Source organism: Leptopilina boulardi, unplaced genomic scaffold (genome assembly GCF_019393585.1).
Source record: "Leptopilina boulardi isolate dan_hultmark-lab unplaced genomic scaffold, ZJU_Lbou_2.1 LbouV2_327, whole genome shotgun sequence".
Taxonomy (NCBI): Eukaryota; Metazoa; Arthropoda; class Insecta; order Hymenoptera; family Figitidae; genus Leptopilina; species Leptopilina boulardi.
Window position 1 is genome coordinate 4,006,762 of NW_026137893.1, and position 25,137 is coordinate 4,031,898.

Here is a 25,137-nt window from a genome sequence, read left to right on the forward strand (position 1 = left end):
TTTTATTTTATTTTATTTTAAATTGAAAATTTGGAAAATAATTCAATTTTATATATAATTTAATAACATATAATAATGATTTTCATTATTATCATTTAACATGAAATAATATTCTAATAAATTTAAATTATTATTGATAATATTAATCTTTAATTTCTTTATAACAAACAATTAAATACTCAATTTGGCGCGCGTTTAATATTGCTATAGTTTAATAAATAAAAATAATAATTGATAAACTAATGAAAAACTCGAAATTTAAATATTAACGGAAGTAACGTAAAGTTACGTAATATGATTTACAAACTTGAAATTGACTACCCAATGCTGATCTGTCAAATCTCAGAAGTTTCGACTTTCGTTTACAGTTCTGTATAGTTTATTAACAATTTTTCAAAGTTTGTAAATAATTTTTACAAAATATTTCAATAAAACTCTTTCTCACTGTGTTTTTAAGTTAACGATAAAATAATATTTATGAAGCAGGTAAAGTAAATTTTTCATATTACACGAATATTCAAAACAATTCAATTTAATCAAATACAAAAGTTTAAAAAAAAGAAAAAAAATCATTTTTAATTATTTTACCGAATATTCTAAAGCAAAATAATTGTTTTTATTTCCTATCACAATGTCAATATATAAATAAAAAACTAAATAATACTTATCGGTCAGTATACAATTTTTGAGGTTAGAAACATCTTGTTTTTCAAACATTCATAAAAATTGATTTCCAATTATACAATTTTATTTTTTTAAATTCTCTATTTTACTTTATCCAGCTGTAATTATCATCAAGAAGTCATGGATTTTCAAAATCGACCCGGTGGAAAAACCGGAGGAGGCGGCGTTGCCTCATGGTCGGAAAGTAATCGCGATCGAAGAGAACGACTCCGGCAACTTGCCCTCGAAACAATTGATCTCAATAAAGATCCCTATTTTATGAAAAATCATCTTGGCTCCTATGAATGTAAATTGTGTCTCACTTTACACAATAATGAAGGCAGTTATCTTGCTCACACTCAGGGTAAAAAGCATCAAGCCAATTTAGCAAGACGTGCTGCAAAAGAAGCCAAAGAAGCACCACAAACATTAGCGCCGGAGAAACCTCGTGTGGAGCCAAAAAAATTTGTCAAAATTGGAAGACCCGGTTATCGTGTAACTAAACAACGTGATCCCGAATCTGGACAACAAAGTCTTTTATTTCAAGTTGATTATCCCGAAGTTGCCGACAATATTTGTCCTCGACATCGTTTTATGTCGGCCTACGAACAAAGAGTAGAGCCACCTGATCGTAAATGGCAATATTTATTATTCGCTGCCGAACCTTATGAGACAATTGCTTTCAAGGTATATTTCTGTAAATTATTATTCAATTGAATTATTTTTCAAAACTTATTTTTTTAATTATTGTTTTAGGTACCAAGTAGAGAAGTTGAAAAAGCAGAGGGCAAATTTTGGACACATTGGAATAAAGATACGAAACAATTTTTCCTACAGTTTGCCTTTAAAAATGAAAAGCCACAAGTTGGAAAAGTACCACCGCCGCCGGTTCCTTTAATTCGACCAGGATTGGGACCACAAATGATGCCTGTTCCACCACCTCCGAGACCGCCAATGTTTAATCCTGTACCTCCACCTCCTTCAGTTTTAGCTGGAGGAATGGCGATTCCACCACCACCACCTCATTTAGTTTAAATCTCTTTCTTTTTTTTTTGTTTGTTTTATTCAATTGTTTGCAATAACAATGGCAATGAATTGTATAAAACTAAATGTGACTTAAAAAATATTGTCAATTGACTGTTTTCCTTACATTTTAATAAAGAATCGAAACAAAAATTGAATTAACTTGATATTTTCAAATCAGGGTGGCCGCAAAATTTTATTTTCAAAATTCCCTGACTAAAAAACTTTTGAATTATTTAATAATCTGCATTGCTGATTGAAATTTTTATAATGCTTTTAAAGTAACAATTTTATTCATAAAGGAAAAGATAAGTTAATTAAAAATTGTTTAATAACAAAATTTTATTATAAAAAAAAGTAAATACTTTGAAAAATAATAAATCTGACGGCACCATTATAATGGTTTATAATTTTTATAATTATAAAAACGTCTAAATAAAAAAAAACTGAATCGACATTTATGTATCAAAGTTTTTTAATTTGTGGTTTCTTTTCATCAAAATTCCCTGATTTCCAGTTTTTCCCTGACTTGCGGCCACCCTGTCAAATAAAATAACAACTTTAAAAGTTGCAAAATTTACAATTTTTAACTTCGAAAGAATATAAATTTTGACAAAAAGCAAAATTATTTTAGACGCAGGCCTCGAATAGACTTTAAGGCACAAAAAAAGTCAATTTTTTTATTTTAACAAAATTTAATTATGGTTAATGAATATTTGTTTTTAAATAACTAATGTTATTAGATATTAAATTCATTTTATCAATTCTGTAATGAGAATAATTCTATAAAAATATCAAGAAAATTGTTTTCCAATATTTTAGAATCGAACTAATTGTAAGTCAAATTTTCAAAATTTATTTTAAGTGGGACAAATTTCTATAAAAACATTCTTAAAGTTTCATTTTTATAAAAAGTCGAATAATCCGAGGCCTGTAGATGATATTCTTAATATTTTTTATTTTTAGATGCAAAATTTATATTATTCATATAAAATATAGATTTTAATTTGGTTTAGAAAGTACAAAGCGAGATTCTAAAACATTCTGGACCTTTATTTTTTAACAGGCCTCGGATCGACTTAAAGGCACAAAAAAAGTGGTTTTAGTCGATTTATATTTCAAAAAATGTCGAAAAAGTCGATTTTTTTTTTTATTTTAACAAAAATATTTTACAGATTTTTTAAAAAAATTATTTTTTAAATAACAATAATTTTGGAAGGTTTAAAGTTAAAATTTTTAAAAATAATTGAATTTCAAAAGATTTTGTTAATTTTCAGACAATAATTAAAATTTTACAGAACTAAAAATAATTTATCAAACAATTTTAGATAACATTTTTTAAATGTAATTGAATTTTCAAAGATTTAAAATTGAGATTTTTTAAATTAATTGAACTTCAAGTGATTTTTAATTAAAACTTTTTTTGATGATTTCATTAAAATATTTATTAGAAATTTCGGACAAAAATACAACAATTTGAGAACCATTTTTAATTGCAAACTGGTTTCAGAAAGTTGAATTTTTCAAGAATATTATAAAAATAGTTAAAAATAATTGAATTTCCGGAGAGTTATAAAATTGAAATTATTAAATTTCAAAAATTTTAGAAGCTTTTAAATTCAAATTTTTGAAAATAATTGAATTTCAATTGAAATTTTAGACAATAATTCAATTTTAGTTGATTTTTGATTCAAAATTGTCATAATAATTAATTTTGAATTGAAATTTTTAAGAATAATTGAATTTTAGTTGATTTTGATTTAAAAATTTGGAAAATAATTAAATTTTAATAGAATCTGAATTGAAAATTTTTAAAATAATTGAATTTTATTTGATTTTGAATTGAAAATTTTTAAAATAATTGAATTTCATTTGATTTTGAATTGAAATTTTGCAAAATAATTGAATTTCGATTGAAATTTTGGATAATAATTTAATTTTAGTTGATTTTTGATTGGAAATTTTGATAATTAATTTTGAATTAAAAATTTTTAAAATAATTGAATTTTTGTTGATTTTGATTTAAAAATTTGGAAAATAATTAAATTTTAATAGAATTTGAATTGAAAATTTTTAAAATAATTGAATTTTATTTGATTTTGAATTGAAAATTTTTAAAATAATTGAATTTTTGTTGATTTTGAATTGAATTTTTTTTTAAATAATTGAATTTTATTTGATTTTGAATGAAAAATTGGTGGTAATTTTATTTGAAATTATTGAATTTGTGATGAATTTCATTAAAATTATTAAAAATAATTAATTTAGTAAAGAGTTTTAATTAAAAATTTGCTAAATAATTGAAATAAAGAAGATCTGAAGATCTGCATTTTATACTAAAAAAACGTATTTTATTTAAAAAATTTTTTTTTTTAAGGCCATCCGGGAGAAAATAATGGTTTTGTAGATTTCTTCTCATTTGAAAAAAATTGAATATTTTAGGTTGTAATTTTTTGGAAATAATAGAGGAAGGTACCCTGCCAGGGGCTCTTCTCGGAATTTTGCAAAATCTTGATAAATAATTATTGAAAAAAATGTTTAAACATTGGCAAAAAGGGGTTTCGTAAATTACTTCTCATCTTTAAAGGATAAAGTATTTCGAGTTGGCATTTGGAGGAATAATAGAGGAAGGGTCACTGAGTGGGGCTCTTCTCCATTTTTGCAATAATATTGTGAGGAAATTATTTTATTAAAGATTTAAAGTGGAGTAATTTGGGGTAAGTTAGTTCAGCAGCGGCCACTAGCTAAAATTGGCGCCACCTTCTGGGCCACTGACACATAGATTCAATGTCTGTGTGCTCGCCTCCCCTACTGTTCCCACTTCTGTCAAAAATCCAACTTTTATAATCACGATTTTCAATACTTTTCAACAAAATTACTTGTAAAAATGGAGATGATTCTTAATCAGCTCGCCCTCATCTAATTAATCCGACAAATCCGAACAAGATATTTCAAGTTATTTACGAGTAATATCTCGCGCGGGAAAACACTTTTAGGTTAGGGATTTTTCCCGGATGGCCTTAAATGTAAAAAAAAGTTGAAAAAGTCGCATTTTATTAAAATAAGTCGAAAAAAGTCGGAAATAGTCATATAATCCGAGGCCTGTTTTAACCACAAAGAAAATTTAAACCCTAAACAATTATGATTATTGAACTTAAAAATAAAATTTAAAAAAATTAATAATAACGCTTAAAAAAATTCAATGAATCCAAATATCAGTACAAAAATAATATTAAAGGCAAGAAGGAATATCATTAATTACACTTGGATTAGATTTTCTTCCTTTTCTTTTATTAAACTTAGTACACAGATGAAAAGCGTACATCTTGAAACACCAAAGTGATCCAATTTTCTGCAACAAATAAAAATGAAACTTAAAATTTCGATTTTAAAAAAATTAAGTTAATGCAAAAAAAAAAAATTAACTATCTTATATCAATGAAAAGATAGATTATAATTCAGAAAAGAACACTCAACAGGGTTTAAAGTGTTGTACGCACTTTTCAGTCCGCCCGTTCAATATCATCATTAAGAAATTATTATTTTTTTTTCCCTATTTTATCTATTTTTATTATTTTCTTAATTTACTAAAATATTTACCTTTCGTGTTAAAGTAGAAAAAGTTTTCTGAAACAAACGGAAAGGAAAAGAAATTAAAATTTTTTATTTATAAACAAAACAAGAGTGCATTAAATTGTTGTAACTTATTTTTGAATTTAATATAAATAAGTTACAATCAGAGAAGAACGTTCAACAGGGTTTAAAGTGTTGTACGCACTTTTCAGTCCGCCCGTTCAAGATCATCATAGAAAGAAATTCTCAATTACACACAATTTAATAAATTACTAAATAGTAAAGAAGATTTAATACCAAAATATAAACTTAAACTTCTTTTTTACTTTAGAATATATATATATATATATACATTAGAAAATAATTTGAATTTTAATATATTTGTAAGAGCCATCAATCAAAAATTTTTGAAAAATAATTATTTTCCTTATTATTAAATATAATTATCACATAATAATTTTTAAAAATGAAAAAAATTATTTTAAATCTTTCAGTAACTAAATTAATAATTTTTATTAATTACTTGAAATTATTACAAAAATAATTTTGATTGTAATTATTCTTTTTAGAATTATTATGTCTCATTTGTAATATATGAAATTGTTGTAATTTCGTAATTGTCTCTTTTTCATGTTGAAAACATTTTTTTTTTAGTTCAATAAAAGAAAAGCTTCACGAAAATATTTACCTGATTCCTCAAGCACAAAGAACACAGGCACCACCGACAGCTCTGATCTTGTCTTCCGCTGATTTACTGAAGAATTTAGCCTTAACGATAACAGGTTGTTTGGGTAATCTACCTTTACCCAAGAGTTTGTAGTATCCCTAAAGAAGAAATTACATATAAATTATTACAAATTAAATACAATAAGAAATTAAATATAATTTAGTAAAATAAACATATACAAAATAAAAATCTACAAACCGCTTTGACGAGATCAATTACGGGAGCTTTTCCATCTTTATTGTCTTTATATTTAAGCCTGGTTTGTTCAGAAACAAGGGTCCATAGCTTATCCAAATTCATAGCTGGACACCATTTGGAATTTCTTCGCAAATGGTAATTCCTCATACCAAGCTAAAAAAAAAAAAAAAAACACAGAATGCATGAATTATTTTATAAATTTAAACATTTCATTTTAAAAAATTAACAAAATTATAAATCAGATAATAACATTTTTATTTGATATCATAGAAATCATTTCGCCGGTGAAAGCAAAATATAATCATCATTGTAGCTTTTTTCAATTAAATTACTTAAGTAACTTAAGAAGATGTTTAATAAATTTTCATTTTTAAAAAGTAATTTTCCACTTTAAAAATTGAAGGAAATTTTAAAATATTTATGGTTTTATTTATATGAAAAAAAGTACTCACCTTTCCAAAATATCCAGGATGGTATTTATCGAAATTAATTCTGTGGTGGTGCATACCTCCGGCATTACCGCGACCACCAGGATGCTTCCTGTGCTTTCCTGAAATTTAAGGTTATGTTGACATCAAATCGAATGATTGTTTTATATTAGAAAAACAATTTTCCATATATTTCCTTCTCTTTACGTTACTTTTAAAGAAAACCACCAAATTTTTAATAAACTACAAAAAATATTCAAACTCCGTAATAATAGATGACAATTTTTTGAGGTTACTTACCAATACGACCATGTCCATGACTGACATGTCCTCGAAGCTTCCTGGTCTTTTTCTTGTGTGTCGACTGTAAAAAAAAAAAAAAAGAAATATATATAAATACTATGCAATAACTAGCAATTTTTATAAATAATTATGTTTTTTTTTTCCTTTAAAATACAGAATACGGAGCGTGACAATATGATTATGATAAGCGTCAAAGTTATTTATATTTCAAAAAATATGAAAAAAACTATTTGAGAAATTAATAGAGAAAATATTATAAATTACATTAAATTTATTTTTATTGAGAAAAAATTGTAGATTGATTGGATTTTATTGGATTATTTAAAGAAACATTCAACATACAATTTACTCACCATTATGTGCTGTCGCGTGAAGAAACGAAAAGAGATGGGAATGCGCAATAATGAAAAGAAGTTACGCGATCGAAAGAACTCTAGTGAGAGAAATGTCAACTATATTTGAATTTCACTATTTTTGAATTTATTCTTTTTATTTTTAAAATAATATTTAAAATAAAAATTAAAATTATAAAAAGAATTTAATTTTAAAACAAAGAATTAAACTACAATGGAATTAAATTAAAGAATAATAAATTAACCATAAAGTGGTTAATTAACCACTGTAAAGTGCAAATTGTTGAAAAAAATTATAATAATAAAGTTAATAGTCTATTGCGCATGTTTTATGGCTTTAATTGGCGGTTGACATAGCACCGTTCGGATTTTCGTATGAGTATTTTAATATTATTTTCAATTTAATATAATAATTTCTAATCATGGGAAATTATTGATCAGGATTAATGATGTGAATATTGAGTAAGTGATACTTAATGAGTGACAGTTATTTAAACGTTCGTTTAAACGTAATTGATTTACAAACGGACAACCTAACCCTAAAATATTTGCATATTGCAACGACAACAACAAAGGTATGTAATAATTTATACCCTTTTGTAATTTATATTAACATTTTTAGAATAGGATTAAAATAATCATTTTCGAAATAAATTTTAAAAAAACGTGTATATGTTGTGCAAAAAAAAAAATTTCAAGATATTTTAATTAATATTCGCTTGCGCAGTTTCAAATTGGAAAAAATCCTCTTTTCTGTACTTGGTACACAATTCTATATTACTAAAATTATTTCTTTAATTTATATTAATTGAATGAAAAATTAATTTTTTTGTTTTAATATTTTATTTAAAAATCCACTTTTATTGCTTCTCATTCCATTAAAAAAAAAAAAATGTTTAACCTATTTTTTTTAATTTCATCATTTCTGACAGAAATGATTTTTCTCGGATTTGCAATATAAATTGCTCGTGCCGTTGTAGAGATGATATATCTTATATACGTTCTTCAGGGTTCAAAATGGGTTAACAAGTGACCAACTCAGTTTTACGACTCTTAAATAGCCGACAGAAAGTCTGTGGAAGATGCCATGCGATATAAAGACACGAATAGGGTTCGAGATAATAATAAAAAAAAAAAATAATAATAATAAAAATAACATTGCGGGAACAAGAAGAATGAACATGAACAAATAGAACTTCTAAAGTAGATCTCTACAAAATGAGAAAAAGAGAGAGAGAAAGAGACAGAGGTTAGCGATAATTGACCAAGAGCAATAAATTTACCTCATTTTTTTTTCCTTTTTTTTTTTTGACCCAACAAAAATAAAGAACTATTATTGGTATTAGGAGTAAAAATATTTTCAATATAAAATATATAAATTGGATTAAATTAAAGTGGATTTAATTGATTACAAAAAAGGTGAAAATAGAAAGTACAAATAATTGCATATTTGATTCAAATAATTATTTTATTGTTATATGAAAAAAGAAAAAATTACTGAATAGAAATAATTTTTATTTGAATCAATAAATTTTATTGGTACAATTATAATTTTGTAAAAAATAAATATTAAAATAAATGTTAAAATAAATTTTAAATTAAATATTAAAATAAATTTTTAAATAAATATTAAATTAAATATTAAATTAAATATTAAATTAAATATTAAAATAAATTTTAAAATAAATATTAAAATAAATATTAAATTAAATATTAAAATAAATATTAAAATTAATTTAAAAATAAATATGTTACACGCTCTGAGGAAAGGAACCTTAGAAGCAAACGAATTATAGGTTATGTTTACGGTAATTATACCTTGATTAAAAGTTTATTTTTACTTTTATAAAATTAAAATAATTTTTTATTAAATATTTTCGATTTAATAATGATTTATTATAAATTATTTCTATATTGAAAGTTAATTCTCTTTGTGTATTTTCAATTTAAAATTCCAAAACATAACCTATATTTTTTTTTGCTTCTAAGGTCCCTTCCTTCAGAGCGCGTCATATATTAAAACAAATATTAAAATTAATTTAAAAAGTAAATGTTAAAATTAATTAAAAAATATATATTAAAATTAATTTGAAAATAAATATTAAAATTAATTTAAAAATAAATATTAAAATGAATATTAACATAAATATTAATATAAATATTGAAATAAATATTTGAAACAAATAGATTCAGTTCGAATAAAAATTATATGGTTTAAATTATAAATATATTTTTTATTTTTTGAAAATAGTAAAATTATAATTTTTTTTTTTCATCAGTATGCAAAGAATTGAATTTTATATATTTTGTAACATATGTGACATTTTTCATCTTCCCTTTCTTCTAAATGGGTTAATGACCAGTTTCCTGCAAAAAAAAAAAAAAAAAAAAAAAAAAAAAAAAAAAAAAATTATTTCTCTTCGACTTGTTTACTGAAGCTTTTTTTAGCACGAAACAATTGGAGTTGCTGTATTATACAAACTAAGTTCGTTACGCACGTAATGAAAGCCGACACAATTAATCCCGCAGTCGAGTAGAAATGAGTAATAATTATATAAAGGAGTTCAAAACATAAAGGGTGTATGTTTTTTAGTGTTACAAGACTTCAAAATTTTGTTTCTCTATTATTTTTTTTCTCATATATATAATGTTGACATACTTTTTAAAATATAAAGCTTTTTTTATTAATTATTTAATTTCTTAAAACGTATATTTGAAATTAATAAATTCTATTTTCAAAATTTTTATCTATTTTCTTTTCAATTTGACTACAAAATAGAAAGAAATTGACATTATCGACCAAGTAAATTTTACGATCGATAAAAATCGATGAAACCTAACCTCAAAAAAAATGTAATATACATTCGATCTGTACACGCAGAGAAAAGATTTCTTTGACTTGTTTTCTTTGATTAAAAATAAAATTTTCTTTGAATGAAAGAAATTTGTGCATTAAATCAAAGAAATTCTAACATTATTGATATAGAGTGAAAGAAATATATTTATTTGAATTAAATAACAAATTTCTTTAAAACGAAGATAACTTTTTTTTTTTGAATCAAAGATAATTTGTTTGAAACAAATAAATTTTCTTTGAATCAAAGAAAAATTTGTAAAGAAATCTTTTTTCACGGTGTAGGTAATAATAGATTTGACTCGATCGGTAATGAATTTTTTTTTTTTTTTATCAAAAAAATTATTTTCTCTGCCATTATGAAGTTTGCTCTTTGGGAACAATATTGAAGAGTTGTTGTTTTTTTTTCTTTTTTTGGTTACAAGATTTGGAACAGGTCCAGAATGGAGGGTCAAAATAAGAACCAAGTTTGTTGCACCTGGGCATTGTTCTTCAAGCTGCGTGACCTTGACAAGGTCACGCGTTACACGCGCTAGTCTTTTCCTCCACAGCCTCCGGTATATACCCTTCACTCAACCATCGTGTCCTGCGACTCCCTTTTCTTTTCAATTCGTTAAATATATGTGCCAGCATTTTTGCAATGCCATATATATATATATATATATATATATATATATATATATATAGTTTCGTTTCATATTTCTCATTTAATTTTATTTGCTCACAAGGTAAAAGAAGTTTACCATTCTATTTAACCCGTTCGAAAGACTTTTGTAACTAGCTTGACAAAACTTAATTTAAAATCAATTATTAAATTATTTAATTCATTGATATTGTTTTTCAAATTTTCAGGGAATATAATTTATATTTTAGTTATTATTATTATTTCTGAAAATTAAATTATTTTAACGCAAAGTTGGAAATTTTGAAGTTTGCGTTAGCCGCGCGCATTAAGGCATTTATGTTAAGATTTTTAAGTCGTGCGTTCGAATCCTGGAGGCGAAATTTGATTTTTTTGTTTCAATTGGTTTAAATTTTGATTTTTTTTTCCCTGAATTTGCAAAATGAATTTATTTTTAATAATTGAAAAAATTATTATTAAAATCGACTTTGTATACAAAAAGCAAAGAAGGAGAAAAAAAAATAGAAAAAAAAGGGTGAAAAATATTTGTGTGACGGCCCTGAAATGATGAGGAAATGAAAGGGGTAAAAAAGAGAAAGAGAAGGAAGAGGCGGCACGAAGCTCTCCTCTCTTCTTCTCCTACTCCTCGTCGTCATCGTCATCGTCGTCACACAACAAGGATCAACCATCCTCGTCTCTCTTCTTTGCTTCTTGTTTTTTCGCATCGTGGGACCGGAATCGCAACTTGTGCGCTGCGCGTATATATGCATTTGATACTTCTCCTTTATTTATATATATATATATATATATATACAAAACGAAATTCTTTAAACTTTTCTAAAATTTTATTTAATGTTTTCTAAATTTTTTCTTAATGAGAAATTGAGATTTTTGTAATATAAGGAAATTTCAATTATGTCTGTATACAATATATAAATTTTTTTTTTTATTATTTCAATCAGTTCCCTTACGCCTACACATTCATAATTAAATTGCACAGGGGGCACATTCTTTCTATCGGCCTAGCGGTACTTTTTTTTCCCAGAACATATATTTATATGAAAATTGTTTTTTATCCGCCTTCTGATTTCCATTATTGCATAAAACTTAATTTAAATTTCATTTTACACACTAGATATACAGAAAATTAAAAGGCATTAAAATAAGCTGCAACGCTTATTATTTTAATCCAATTTTGCTTATTTTAATCCATTTTGGTATTAAAATAAGGAAAAATTGGATAAAAATAATAAGCGTTGCAGCTTATTTTAATGCCTTTTAATTTTATGTGTATGTATTAAAACAAAAATACGAGAATAGGGTCCTTATATGGTAAAATAAGTTTTAGGTTATGTTTAGTGTGATAGTTTTATTTTGATAAAAAGTTTTTATAATTAATTGTATCGAAAAAAGTTATCATATTCCCTGTAAAGTGTCACAATTCGGATGTTCCACTGATTATTTTACATTTAGGTTACGGTCACGGATCAGATATCTATAAGTAGGGTCGTCATGGTAACGTATGAGTGAGAGAAATAGGAATATTCTTTATTTCTCTCACTCCTATACGTTACCATGACGACCCTACTTAGGTACATAACTGAAGTGTGGACGTACCCTAAATATAAAATAATCAGTGGAACATTCGAATTGTGACACTATGCAGGGTATGATAGCTTTTTTTCGATACAGAGCGGGGATAGAATAAAGAAAAAAGCAGGGCGAGGCAGGTTTCAAAACCAAAAACCTATGTCACATTTCGGACGTTCTACTGGAATTCCATTGGAAATTTACATCCGCCCATTCTAAATTAAAAAAAATTTTTATATATTTTGCATGCATGTTCTTGACCATTGGATGGTTTTTTTGCGGATATATATATATATATATAAAAAGAAATAGAGAGAAAGAAAGAAAGGACCAAAAAAGCACGATGGTTGGTACATGGGCAAATGCAAAATGAGTAAGGAAGAAGTGGACCTGGTCGCGCAGGGGACTGATATGGGCCTGAGACGTGAGGGGGGAAAGGGGGTTCACAGAACTCGTAAAGCCTCTCGAAGCGAAGAAGCGTGGGCGCAAAGCGGGTCTCCCCACGTGCACACCTGGTCAGTTGGCCCCCTCCCCCACCCATTCCTATAACCCCTTTTACGAAGGCTCATTTTATTAAAAAAAAAAAAAAAAAAAAAAATTAAAAAAGCAAAAAAAAAATAATAAAAACAAAATGAAATAATTTCATAGTGATTATAAATTAATGTATAAAATAATTTTTTAAGTTGATAATAAATGCACTGCAAAATAAATATTCTTTGTTTGAGAGGAAATTTTCTGGTTTTTTTTTTCGAAAATTTTTTTATCAGGGAAAAACAAAATTTATCTATGAAACAGCGATATACTCTCTAAATCTGAATAAGTGAAATTTCACTTAAAATGTGTCAAAAGTCTTTCATGTAGAAAAATAAGTGTATATGCACTTTTAAATAAGTGGTTTTCACTCAAAAATAAGTGAAATTTCACTTATTTTTAAGTGCATATTCACTTATTTTTCTACGTGGTAGACTTTTGACACATTTTAAGTGAAATTTCACTTATTCAGATTTAGAGAGTACGTTTCTCTAGAATAGCGAAAACTTTTTCTGTTTTAGTGAAACATTATCGCTGTTCTAGTGAAACTTATCGCTGTTCCAGGTGATACAATTTTTTTTAGCTAAAAATTCTATTAAAAAAAACTCCTCTCATATTGAGAATATTTCTATATACTTTTCAAAAAAAAAAAAAAAAATTTGAGACAGTATTGATTTTCTTTCCTGTTCTCCTATAGGGAATTTTTACATGAGCCTCGTTTTTTACTGTTATTTCTAAATATTGAGTATTTTTAATTTAATTCCAAATGAAAATTTTAAGAGAGATAAAAGTAGTGCAGATATGCGCCAAAAATAAGTAAATATATATATATAAATTGGTATTTAAAAAAATCAATAATAATAAACTATGTATTTTATATATATATATATATATGTAGGTAATGAAATTACATTCGCGTGAGCTTCTTTATTTATCCAATTGGCATAATTCGAGGAAAAAATTACTCAAGCAATTTTTTTTTTTTTTTTTTTTTTTTTTTTTAGCAACGAATGCTCGTTATTTTCATTTACAGACAAGAAACGTGACGTGCAAGATATATATTCACTTCATTCACCGTGTGAGTTATTAAAGAAGCGCGGCAACTCGAAGTTGCTTCTCTTGAATTCCGCGAAATGTCTTCAATGAAATTGTCTCTCTCTTTCTCTCTCTGCAATACATTCGATATATATATATGTATATAAATTTAAAAAGTCTCTCATTTCTACACCGATCGATTTCTTATGAAATTGCAGCGATATATTGTAATGCAATTCAATTCTTATAAGCTTGTATAGTTAAATTGATGATTAAACAAATTCTTTTATATATAGAAATTATGGCCACACATTCACGATATTAATAAATAGAAAACAAAAATTTTATCTTTGTTTGAGAGGATTTTTCTTTTTCGGAAATCCTCAATGAAACGATTTTTCGTTTCAAGTATTTTTATATTTATTTTTTTTTAGAAAGAATATATAGAAATTATATATGGAACGTCTCTTATACTTTCCCCTCAGATTGAGGATAATATTTTTTGTTGTTGTTTTAAAAAAGATATTCTTCGTTTGAGAGGAATTTCTTTTTAACAAATTATTTATAGGCTATATTTTATTTTTATTATTTTTTTTATATTATATATTTATTATTTATTTTTATATACACGCAAAAAAATCTTCGCCTCTGGAACAGCAATAAATTTCTCTGGAATAGCGATATATTTCTTTAGAATAATGAAAACTTTCGCTGTTTTATTGAAACGTATATATCGCTGATCTAAGTAGAGATTTTTTTGCGTCTATGTTACATTTTTATCTTTTATTTTAATATTGAGAGTATTTCTCTTTATTTTTCAAGACGATTTAGAATATAGATATTTACACTAAAAAAAATTTATTTCATTTAAATATAATATCGGTTCCTTATGACTATTATCAAATAAATATTTACAGCCCCAGAGAAAAGATTTCTTTGATATATACCAAATTCTTTAACTTGTTTTCTTTCAATTAGAAATAAAATTTTCTTCGAAACAAAAAAAGTTTCTTAATTTTCAAAGAAAATTTGTTAGTTTCAACAAAAATTTCTTAGATTCAAAGAAATTTAATTTTTAAGTTGAGTTGAACGGAAAATAGGTTAGTTTGACAGCTTTGGAAATTTTATAAAATAGAACAGAAATAATTCAGTTAGTAAATTTTTTTTCATTAATATTTGTTTAAAATAGTCTAATTTACCAATGTTAATTGATAATTGTGTAAAAAAAAAAGCCAAAATACTATGTGAAAATTAATATTCAAACTTACCTATGTAAAATGTCAAAATTTGTCACATTTTATTTATATTTTCCAAGAAAGTTTATAAATATTATAAAATTTATTACTACCTAACAATAAGTACTTTCCATGTACTTTCACATGATATGTTGGCTTTTTATTTTTATAATATAGAAATATGTGAAATTTTACCTTGAATATTGAACTTTTCAGGATTTTATCAGATTTTAAACACTTATATCTTCGCAGGCGATTAATGAAAAAATCCCATTTTGGTTTTAAAATTTAAGTTAAATCTTCTTTATTCATCTTATCAAAATTTGGTGATGATGGAGAACGAGCTACTTTTTATTTTTATTCACTTTAAAAAATCCACCTTAAAATACGAATTTAAAGGTTAAAAAACAAATAATTTTATAAAACTGAAGTTGGTTTTCTCAATATAGATTTATTTGTATGAATTTTATTTATAAAAATACTTGTTTTTTAACCTTCAAATTCGTATTTTACGATGAATTTTTTAAAGTGAATAAAAATAAAAAGTAGCTCGTTCTCAATTACCAAATTTTGATAAGATGAATAAAGAAAACTTAACTTAAATTTTAATACCAAAATGGGATTTTTTCATTAATCGCCTGCGAAGATATAAGTGTTTAAAATCTGATAAAATCCTGAAAAAGTTCAATATTCAAGGTAAAATTTCACATATTTCTATATTATAAAAATAAAAAGCCAACATATCATGTGAGAGTACTTGGAAAGTACTTATTGTTAAGGAGGTACCACCTATTATCGAATAAATAACAAGCAGTTTTTGGTAAAACTTGATACACTACTAAATAAAGCTTCTAAAATTCTGTAGTTAAATTTTTGAGACCTGTAGGTTCCGGAGAAAAAAGTTCTGATCGATTTATTTTTTCACTGTTTAACATTGATTCTTATGGGAATTCATTACTTTGTCACATATATTTTCATACTATGAAATATTAAACAAACAGATGTTGATCAATGTTTGTATAGTTAAAGACAGATATGCAATGAACCGGTATTGTATTTAAAAAAGGACAATAGGTTCCTGTGAGAGTTCAAAATAGTTCATTTATAAATTTTTTTTCCACTTTTTGTGATACAGAAAAGTTAACTTGAAACATCTGGCAACACGGCATTTCGCGTCTTCACGGTTTCCACCGTGCGCGTGCGCTTGTCAAAGTTTTGAGGTTATGCGCGACAATACAAAACAACAGTTGTTGACAACGTACATAACGTGAGTTGCAGTGTTGCCAGACGTTTCAAAATACCGAGCAAGTCAAATCAGACAAAAATGCATTGCTTTGACTAGTTCAGTGAAGGGATGGAACCTCCTTAAGTAGTAATGAATTTTATAATATTTATAAACTTTTTTGGAAAATATAAATAAAATGTGACAAATTTTGACATTTTACATAGGTAAGTTTGAATATTAATTTTCACATAGTATTTTGGCTTTTTTTACACAATTATCAATTAACATTGGTAATTTAGACTATTTTAAACAAATATTAATGAAAAAAAATTTACTAACTGAATTATTTCTGTTCTTTTTTATACAATTTCCAAATCTGTCAAACTAACCTATTTTCCGTGCAACTCAACTTAAAAACTAAATTTCAACGTAAATAAAAAAAAATTTCATAAAATAATTGTCAAAAATGAATTGTACGGATATTCAAAGTCATTAATACGAAATATCAAATTTTTTCTAAAAATAGGCTGCAACCACTATAGGTGAAATAAAATGGAATGACCCAATATATATTGCAAATTATTATTTTAAAAAATCAAAAAATAAATATAAAAATATGTTTATTATATAAAACCAATGTTCTGAGAAAAAAAAGTATACGTAATTTTTTGTAGGTTTATAAATTTTCGGGTAAAAATTTTTAAATTTAAGTTTTTTTTCAAAAGTATATAATATCTATTTTTAATCACATTTATATATTTGCATCAAAAGAAATTTTTGAAAAACTTTAAGAAAATAAAAGTTGTTTTTTGATTTTTAACAAGTGTTGTCAAGAAATTTTTTTTTAAATTTTTATTTAAAAAAATATAAATTTTTTACAAACAAATTTATTTATTTTTAGTTTGAACGTTTAAAAATTTTTTTTTTTTTGGTTTATTATGCATATCTGAAAACAATAAGGGGCCATTCATTAATTACGTAAGGACGATTTTGGCTAATTTTGACCCCCTTACCCCCATGTAAGAATACATAAGATTTTTCGGACCCCCCCCCCTCCCCCTTCTTATGTAAGTTTTTAACAATATTAATGTAATTGTAAAATTAATAACAACAATACAAATGGAAAATACTTGGCAAAATCTTACGTAAGATTAGCTTCTACCCCCCCCCCCCACCTCCCCCCGACGTAAGACCATGTAGAGATTTTATAAACATCCCCTCCCCTTAAGGACCCTTACGTAATTAATGAATGGCCCCTAAGAAAATCTTGCAAAATGTTTTAGGCTTGGTCTCAGGAAACTTTTTGTTTAAATAATTTTAACCCACAGAAAAGCAAAATAATAAATATATTTTAATTTTGAAAAATAAAATCAAGGTGAAAAAATTTTTATAAACAAAATATTTAAACAAAATGATTTATCAGATTCACTCTAGAACTTTTTGTAAACTAGTATTAAATGAAAAAGAAAATCTATTTGAGCCAGTACTGGCTCAGTACTGGGAGGGTGGTACTGCAACAGTACTGATACAATGAAAATACCAGTACTGGTTTAGTACAGACTGCCCAGTCTCGGCAGCCAATACTGAACCAGTACTGCGCCAATAGTGAACTTTGTTATAATACTGAAATTTTTGGTTGGGTATGTTTAAAATCTTTATTTATATTAACATTTTTTGGTTTGATTTCCTTTAAATTTTTTAAGGTATTACACCATAAAACCACAATATATTACAAGTATTACATGATATTACACAATAATACTTATTATTACAAGACATTACAAAAATATTACAGATATTACAGGTATTACCAAGTATTACCAGGCAAGTGTACACTTGACTACCAGAGTAAATTCACCCTCGGTAGAAAACTATACTAATTCAGATTTAGAGAGTATATTTGGTTCAAGTAAATATTTATTTGATAATGGTCAAGTATTCGATTACTTGAATCAAATAAAATTTATTTTTCACTTTACCTATATATAATATACTAAATTTAAGAATAAATTCCATTCAATAATTTTTTTCATTTTTAATTAAAATTTAAAAAAATAATAATTAAAAATATTAAATTGCCCATAATTATATTCTTAATTTGAGAATAATTTTTTTTTTTTTATTTTAATAATGTGTAATATATATTTGTGTCGGTATAACTTGTAAGCTAACGCCTGACGAATGCGTGGGTGGCTAGCAGGGGGATTAGTTTTCTGACTGTGTGTGTGTGTATATACGCGGGGTGAATGTTGGGGGAAGTTTGGACCGGAAGCAGTTACTTGTTGCCGCCACGAAAATATCAAGAGTCGTTTCGCAATCGAGCGACTGTTTGCTTCTTTGCTGAGTTTAATATAGATCTTGGCGCATGCCTCGACGCGAAAACATCGGGTGCTGTATATAAGCTGCAAAGAGAGAACGACTGAGACACATCCGCGCAAGATAAAGAGAGATATATAGATATTACTAGCTTTCTACATATTTTTCTGTATATATTATTATATATAAAATTTCTTCACATGATTCCTTTTTTTTTTACAATTTTTATAAAAATCTAAATTTTCAATACACATATATGAAAGTTATTCTTACAATTATTGCTTAATATTAATTCACCAATAAGTGAAAAAAAAAAAAATTATTTTTATTTGCAAAAAATTAGCAAATTAATTGTTAGAAAAGAAAAAATTGATATGTTTATATTTTGTTGGTTAAAGATATGTGTGTGTTGAAAAAAAAAAAAAAAAAAAAAAAAATCATCTCTCTTTGACTTGATAGAGGGTGAGGCAAGGTCATCTTCATCGTTCTTTGAGTATTATAGAGAAGGGAGTACCGCGCGGCTAAAATGAGAGTGGGGACTACTTCCGGTCACGTGACACCAAGCGGGTAAGCGGTTATTTTTCTTTCTTCTTATTCTTAGCCCGTCGCATCCGCTACTTAATAACTCCTCTGTTCCACGAGCCACACGGTTGCCATGAACGAATTCAAACATATAACAGACTCTTATTTCCTTGCGCGCAGACTTTTCTCGCGAAATTCATTTTAATATAATATATCATTATTACAAGAGATTTATTTTTTTCCATCCAATATTATTATTATTATTCAAACATTTAGAAAAAAAAAATTATTATTTTACAGAAGAAAATTTTCCATTTTTATTTATATTTAATAACAATTTTTTATTAGGTATAAAAATAGAAATTGAATTTTTTTTTTTTTTGGAAAATTGCGGTGATGAAATAAAAATGTGATATATTGATATGGATCTTGGAAAAGGGGAAGAGATACTTATGTATAGTTATAAAAGAGCGAGAGAGAGAGAGAGAGAGAGATGCGGTGGGAACCTAATTCCTCCTCTTGGTGGCTTATCTATTCTATTTTATTTCCGGCAGAGTCTACATCCTGTATTCTGGATCATATATAATATATATATATATATATATGTATTCTTATGTCATTATAAATAATCGCAAGTTGAGCTGTCATTTGATGGACGTTGTCTGTGATCAGTTGGCACTTGGCCCAATTTTCATTAATAAAAATTCTATCCAAGTGGTAGTACAAGCTAAATTCTCGTCGTATACCCGAAACATTTCATTGAAACATTTTTCTTTTATCGATATTTAAAATGAGTCGCATTTTTAATTAGATAATATATTTATTTCCGAGAGAATTTTCTCACTTTTATATACAATCAATTGAAATAATATTCACTAGAGGAAAATTATTTTAATAATTTGCAAATAAAAAATTTCCAAAAAAAAAAAAAAAATTTATTTGATTTAAATAAATGCGGTTACTTAACTATTTCAAATAAATATTTCCTTGTTCCAATTATTTTTTTTAGTCAATTACGTTTTATTTATTTTAAATACGAAAATTATTGATTTAAACATACAGTTTATTTGATTCAAATCAAAATTATTTGATTGAAATAAATATTTTATTTGTTAATAATCAAGTAACCGATTATTTAAATCAAATAAATATTTATTTATTTCGATTATTTATTTCAAAGAAATATTTATTTATTTCAAAGAAATATTTATTTATTTCAAAAAAATATTTATTTTAATCAAAGAAATATTTATTTATATCAAAGAAAATACTTATTTGTATCAAATAATTTACATTTGAGTCAAATTTTATTTATTTTAAATACAGAAATTATTGGTTCAAATACAGTTATTTTGTTTGAAATGACAATTATTTGATCAAAATAAAAATTATTTAATTAAAATAAATATTTATTTGATTATAATAATAAATTAAACGATTATTGAAATCAAATAATATTTTTTCTTAGAATTAAATAATTTTTATTGTAATCCAATTTTATTTGTTTGAAATGTAAAAATTATTGGTTTTAATTTATTTGATTGAAATAAAAATTATTTGACAGAAATAAATATTTATTTATATGAAAGAAATATTTATTTATATCAAAGAAATATTTATTTCTATCAATAAAATAGTTATTTATATTAAATAATTTTCATTTGAGACAAATTTTATTTGTTTTAATTATACAAAAATTATTAGTTTAAATATAGTTTACTTGATTGAAATAATAATTATTTGATCAAAATAAAAATTGTTTTTCCGAAATAAATATTCCTTTGATGATACCCGGAGAAAAAATATATATTTGTCTCATAGGCAAATAAATATTTATTTGTTGTAAATAATTATTTATTTGTTGCAAATAAATTTTATTTGATTTAAATAAAAATTTTATTTATGACAAATAAAATTTTTATTTACGTCAAATAAATAGATTAGTTGGCTCTGAAACAAATATATACATTTAATTAATTCAAATATATTATATTTGGTTTGAATAAATAATTTCTCTGGGTGTAATAAACGATATAAATCGATTATCTGTATCAAATACATTTTATCTTAGTACTAAATAATTTTTATTGATATCAAATTTTACTTGTTTCAAATACAGAAATTATTAGTTATTCAAATAGAATTTATTTGATTGAAATAAAAATTATTTGGCAAAAATAAATATTTATTTAATAATAATCAAGTATTTATTTGAGTCAAATAAATATTTCCTTGAATCAAATAAATATTTCCTTAAACCAAATAATTTGTAATTTAAGCCAAATTTTATTTGTTTCAAATAGAGAAATTATTAGTTCATATAAAGTTTATTTTATTCAAATAAAAATTATTTAGTTCAAGTAAATAGATATTTTATAATATAGTCAAATAACCAATTATTTGAATCAAATAAATTTTTTTGTGTATAATAATAAATCTACGCAATTGAAATTAATTAAAAATTTATTGTGAGTTTATAATAAAAGATTTTTTCTATTCAATCATATTCAGAGAATAATTTGTTTGAAACAATTAAATTTTATTTTTTAAAAAATAAAATTTTTTTTTAACAACCAAATACATGCTTATTGCTATACAGTTAAACAAACTTTTAGTTGATTCAACTAAATTATACGATTAAAAAAATTTTATTTCAATGAACTGCATTTGACTAAATTTTAATCGTAATTGAAACAAAAATTTTGTTCCTTTGTAAAAAAATATGTTTGATTATTTGTGACGCTCCACGAGAAAAGGGACCTAACGTGCTTTTGACTTAAGGTTCGCTTTTACCGTGCAATGACACAGTGAATGAACCTTAAGTCAAAAGCACGTTAGGTCCCTTTTCTCGTGGAGCGTCACATTTTATCAATCGTATTTGGTTAATTTAAATAAATTTTTTCGGTTATTTATTTTGTTTGAATGTCTTAATGCAATATTTTATACTTATTTTTTTGAAATTAATTTAATAATTTATATAATAAATAAATGAATAAATATTTGGTTAAATGGAACAATAAATCAAAATTTTCTTTCTCTTATAATTAAATGAATTTATTTGAATTCGAGAGAAATTTTTATTTGAATTAATTAAAAATTTTGCAAATTGTGTCAAAATAGATTAATTAAACTGTTTGGTTAATAAGTGAAATTAACTTTTTTTTTTTTTTTTTTTTTTTTAATAGTCGTATCGATTTTTGAAAGACAATAATAATAATAATGTTTGCCTGCGGTTTTAATTGACTTTGGGACAGAAATTTATCGCGATTTTAATGATCGTCACAGGTTGATGGCAAAAAAATGAGGCGGCCACAGTGAGTCAGTGTTAAACGCGACGCCGTGAAAGAATTTGAAATTGCTTGCGCGATTTCATGCGAACCTGTCTCTCTTTTTAACCGCAACGTTCGTTTCTTGAATTGTCCATCGCATTGGTGCGCGCATTGTCACCACTCTCGTATCTTCGGAACAAGCTGCCGGTCCCTTTCGTCTTCTTCTTCTTCTTCTTCTTCAACTTCTTCGAAGAAACCAAACTTCCTCGAAGGGATCTCTTTCTCTGATCAACCTCTACCTCTCGTCACCTTTTTAAACGCCCTTTATTTTTCTTTTCCTGGCATATCTCTCTCTTTATATAAAACAGAATTATCAAAAATATTTTTATTTCAACTTTCTTTATATTATATAGAATTTTCGTTTGTAAAAAAAAATAATTCATTGAAAATAAATAAATGTTGAAAAGATGGAAAAAATTTATATAGGCAACCGGTTTTTCATTTCCGCGAAACGATATCGTAATGTTTGCGATTTTCTTCGGACAAGTCCGATTTAGTTCGAGGGCCTTCGTGATCAGACCTTGTTTTATATACATGAAACACGCGGTGCAGTTCTATAAAAGGGAGGCTGCAACTATCCACCATTATAGATCCTTTCCCCGAGACTCGAGTAGCGGATGCAGTCCGCTCGCCTAACTGGCATTTCCGGTGGTTCCACCATCACTCGACTATATATATATATATATACTCTCCCCACAAATCCACTATATACAATTCAACGAGCGCAATTATTTAGCATTATTATAAAAAAAAATTTATTTGAAAATAACTTTTTCTCCAATATTTTTCGTGCGGTAAATAAATAATCATAATACAATAATAAATAATTTTTTTAAAATAATAAACAATGTTTTAAATTATCTAGTTAAATTATTGAAATTTACTCTTTTTTGAAAATTAGTAAAAAAATTATTTAAAATTATATTACACTGAAAAAAAAAATTTATTTGATACTAATAAATATTTATTTGATAATAGTAAAGTAATCGAGTACAGTGGGACCTCGATTATCCGAACTAACCCAGACAGAACCGGGTTCGGATAATCAAATAAATATTTTTTTCACTGTACACTCACAGAAAAAAGATATGTTTGAACCAAATGTACCATTTTTTTTAATATTTACCCAATTTTTTGGTTAGTTCAAACAAAATTTTTGTTTAATTCAAATAAACATTTATTTGATCTAAATAACTGTTTGGTTTATTTTAATAAACTTTTTGAACAAAGAAAAAATTTGATTGAGCTAAATAAACGTTAACCAAATGTTTGGTTAACTGTATATCAATGCATTTATTTCGTTGATTTAACCAAAATTTGGTTGCTTCAAACGAATTTTTTTCTGAGTGTATAAAATTAAATTAATAAAATTAAAAAGTTATTAAATAAAATAATTTAACACATTACTGTGGATATTATATTAAAAAAAAAATATATGTGATATTTAAAAATTCTAAAATAATTGACACCCAAGGAATATATATATAAATACGTTTCTTGGTATTCAATTCCTAAAGATTTCTTTTTTCCTCTCTGCGTTCGATTATCTCGTTCTTTCTTACTCCTCAACCTTTCTGCAAGAAGAGGCAGAGATACACACACACACATACATATATAAATATATGTATATAGTATAAGAATCAGTATATAAAGGAACCAGCCACGATATATATATATATTGTGAGGAGCCACGTCACGTCCGCTCTCATGCTCGTTCTACGGGATTCAAGACAAGCTCAAAAGCCAGCATGGTTGGATTCCTAGATTTCAATGAAGATTATTTCTCGCCGAAAACTAACCAGCTCCATTCACTGCCTTCATCAATTCTCAATGACTCAAGGCAAAGCAACTTGAAACGAAAATTAAATCCTTTTTTTTAATTAACAAATATATATACAAAATTTAGTTAAACAAAAAAAAAATTATTACCAAAAAAAAATTATTTCCAAACAAAATTAATAGCAAAATAATAATTAGAACGAATAATAATAATAATAATAATAATAATAAAAATTAAAATAATAATAATAATAATAATAATAATAATAATAATAATTAAAATAATAATAATAATAATAATAATAATAAAAATTAAAATTAAAATAATAATAATAATAATAAATAGTTTATTAATGAAAAAGAAGGTATTCATCGGATAAATAAATTTTCTCCAACGTTTCGAAATCAAAATAATTTCCACTTCAGAATGTCTAACAATATAAAAAATAATAAAAAACAAAATTATAAAAGAATTATCATTAATAAAACGACGAAAAATTATCAAGAATAATAATAAATATTAACAATAATTGCCAAAAAAAAACTGTACAGAAAAAAAATAACAAAAATAGAAATTTTTGACAAAAATAAAAAATTATTTACACTGGATAAAAAATTATTTGTTTTAAATAATCATATAAAAATTTATTTGAACCAAATAAAAATTTATTTGAACCAAATAAAAATTTATTTAAACCAAATAAATATTTATTTGAACCAAATAAATATTTATTTGAACTAAATAATTTTTATTTGAATTAAATAATTAAAAAATAAATATTATATTTGAAGCAATAATTTCTGTATTTGAAATAAATATCATTTTTAACT

General features: G+C 24.9%; 2 protein-coding genes across 3 annotated transcripts; one reads left to right on the plus strand and one right to left on the minus strand.

Annotated features, from left to right (window-relative positions):
- Positions 1-318: 318 nt before the first annotated feature.
- On the plus strand, positions 319-1,844 carry LOC127284908 (splicing factor 3A subunit 2). The gene is made up of 3 exons (XM_051310627.1): positions 319-486; positions 783-1,350; positions 1,420-1,844. Exons 2-3 carry the CDS (start codon positions 805-807, stop codon positions 1,696-1,698), a joined length of 825 nt encoding a protein of 274 aa, XP_051166584.1. The 5' UTR covers positions 319-486; positions 783-804; the 3' UTR covers positions 1,699-1,844.
- Positions 1,845-4,955: 3,111 nt separating this feature from the next.
- On the minus strand, positions 4,956-23,114 carry LOC127284925 (60S ribosomal protein L27a). 2 transcript variants are annotated; one of them, XM_051310647.1, is made up of 7 exons: positions 23,110-23,114; positions 6,913-6,976; positions 6,637-6,734; positions 6,185-6,337; positions 5,948-6,084; positions 5,287-5,313; positions 4,956-5,038 (listed from the first exon to the last, which is right to left on the minus strand). In XM_051310647.1, the coding sequence occupies exons 1-5, from the start codon at positions 23,110-23,112 to the stop codon at positions 5,956-5,958; spliced, it is 447 nt and encodes a 148-aa protein (XP_051166604.1). In that variant the 5' UTR covers positions 23,113-23,114; the 3' UTR covers positions 4,956-5,038; positions 5,287-5,313; positions 5,948-5,955. The 2 variants fall into 2 exon arrangements, with proteins under 2 accessions (XP_051166604.1, XP_051166603.1); XM_051310646.1 differs by lacking the exon at positions 23,110-23,114 and adding an exon at positions 7,269-7,365.
- Positions 23,115-25,137: the final 2,023 nt, after the last annotated feature.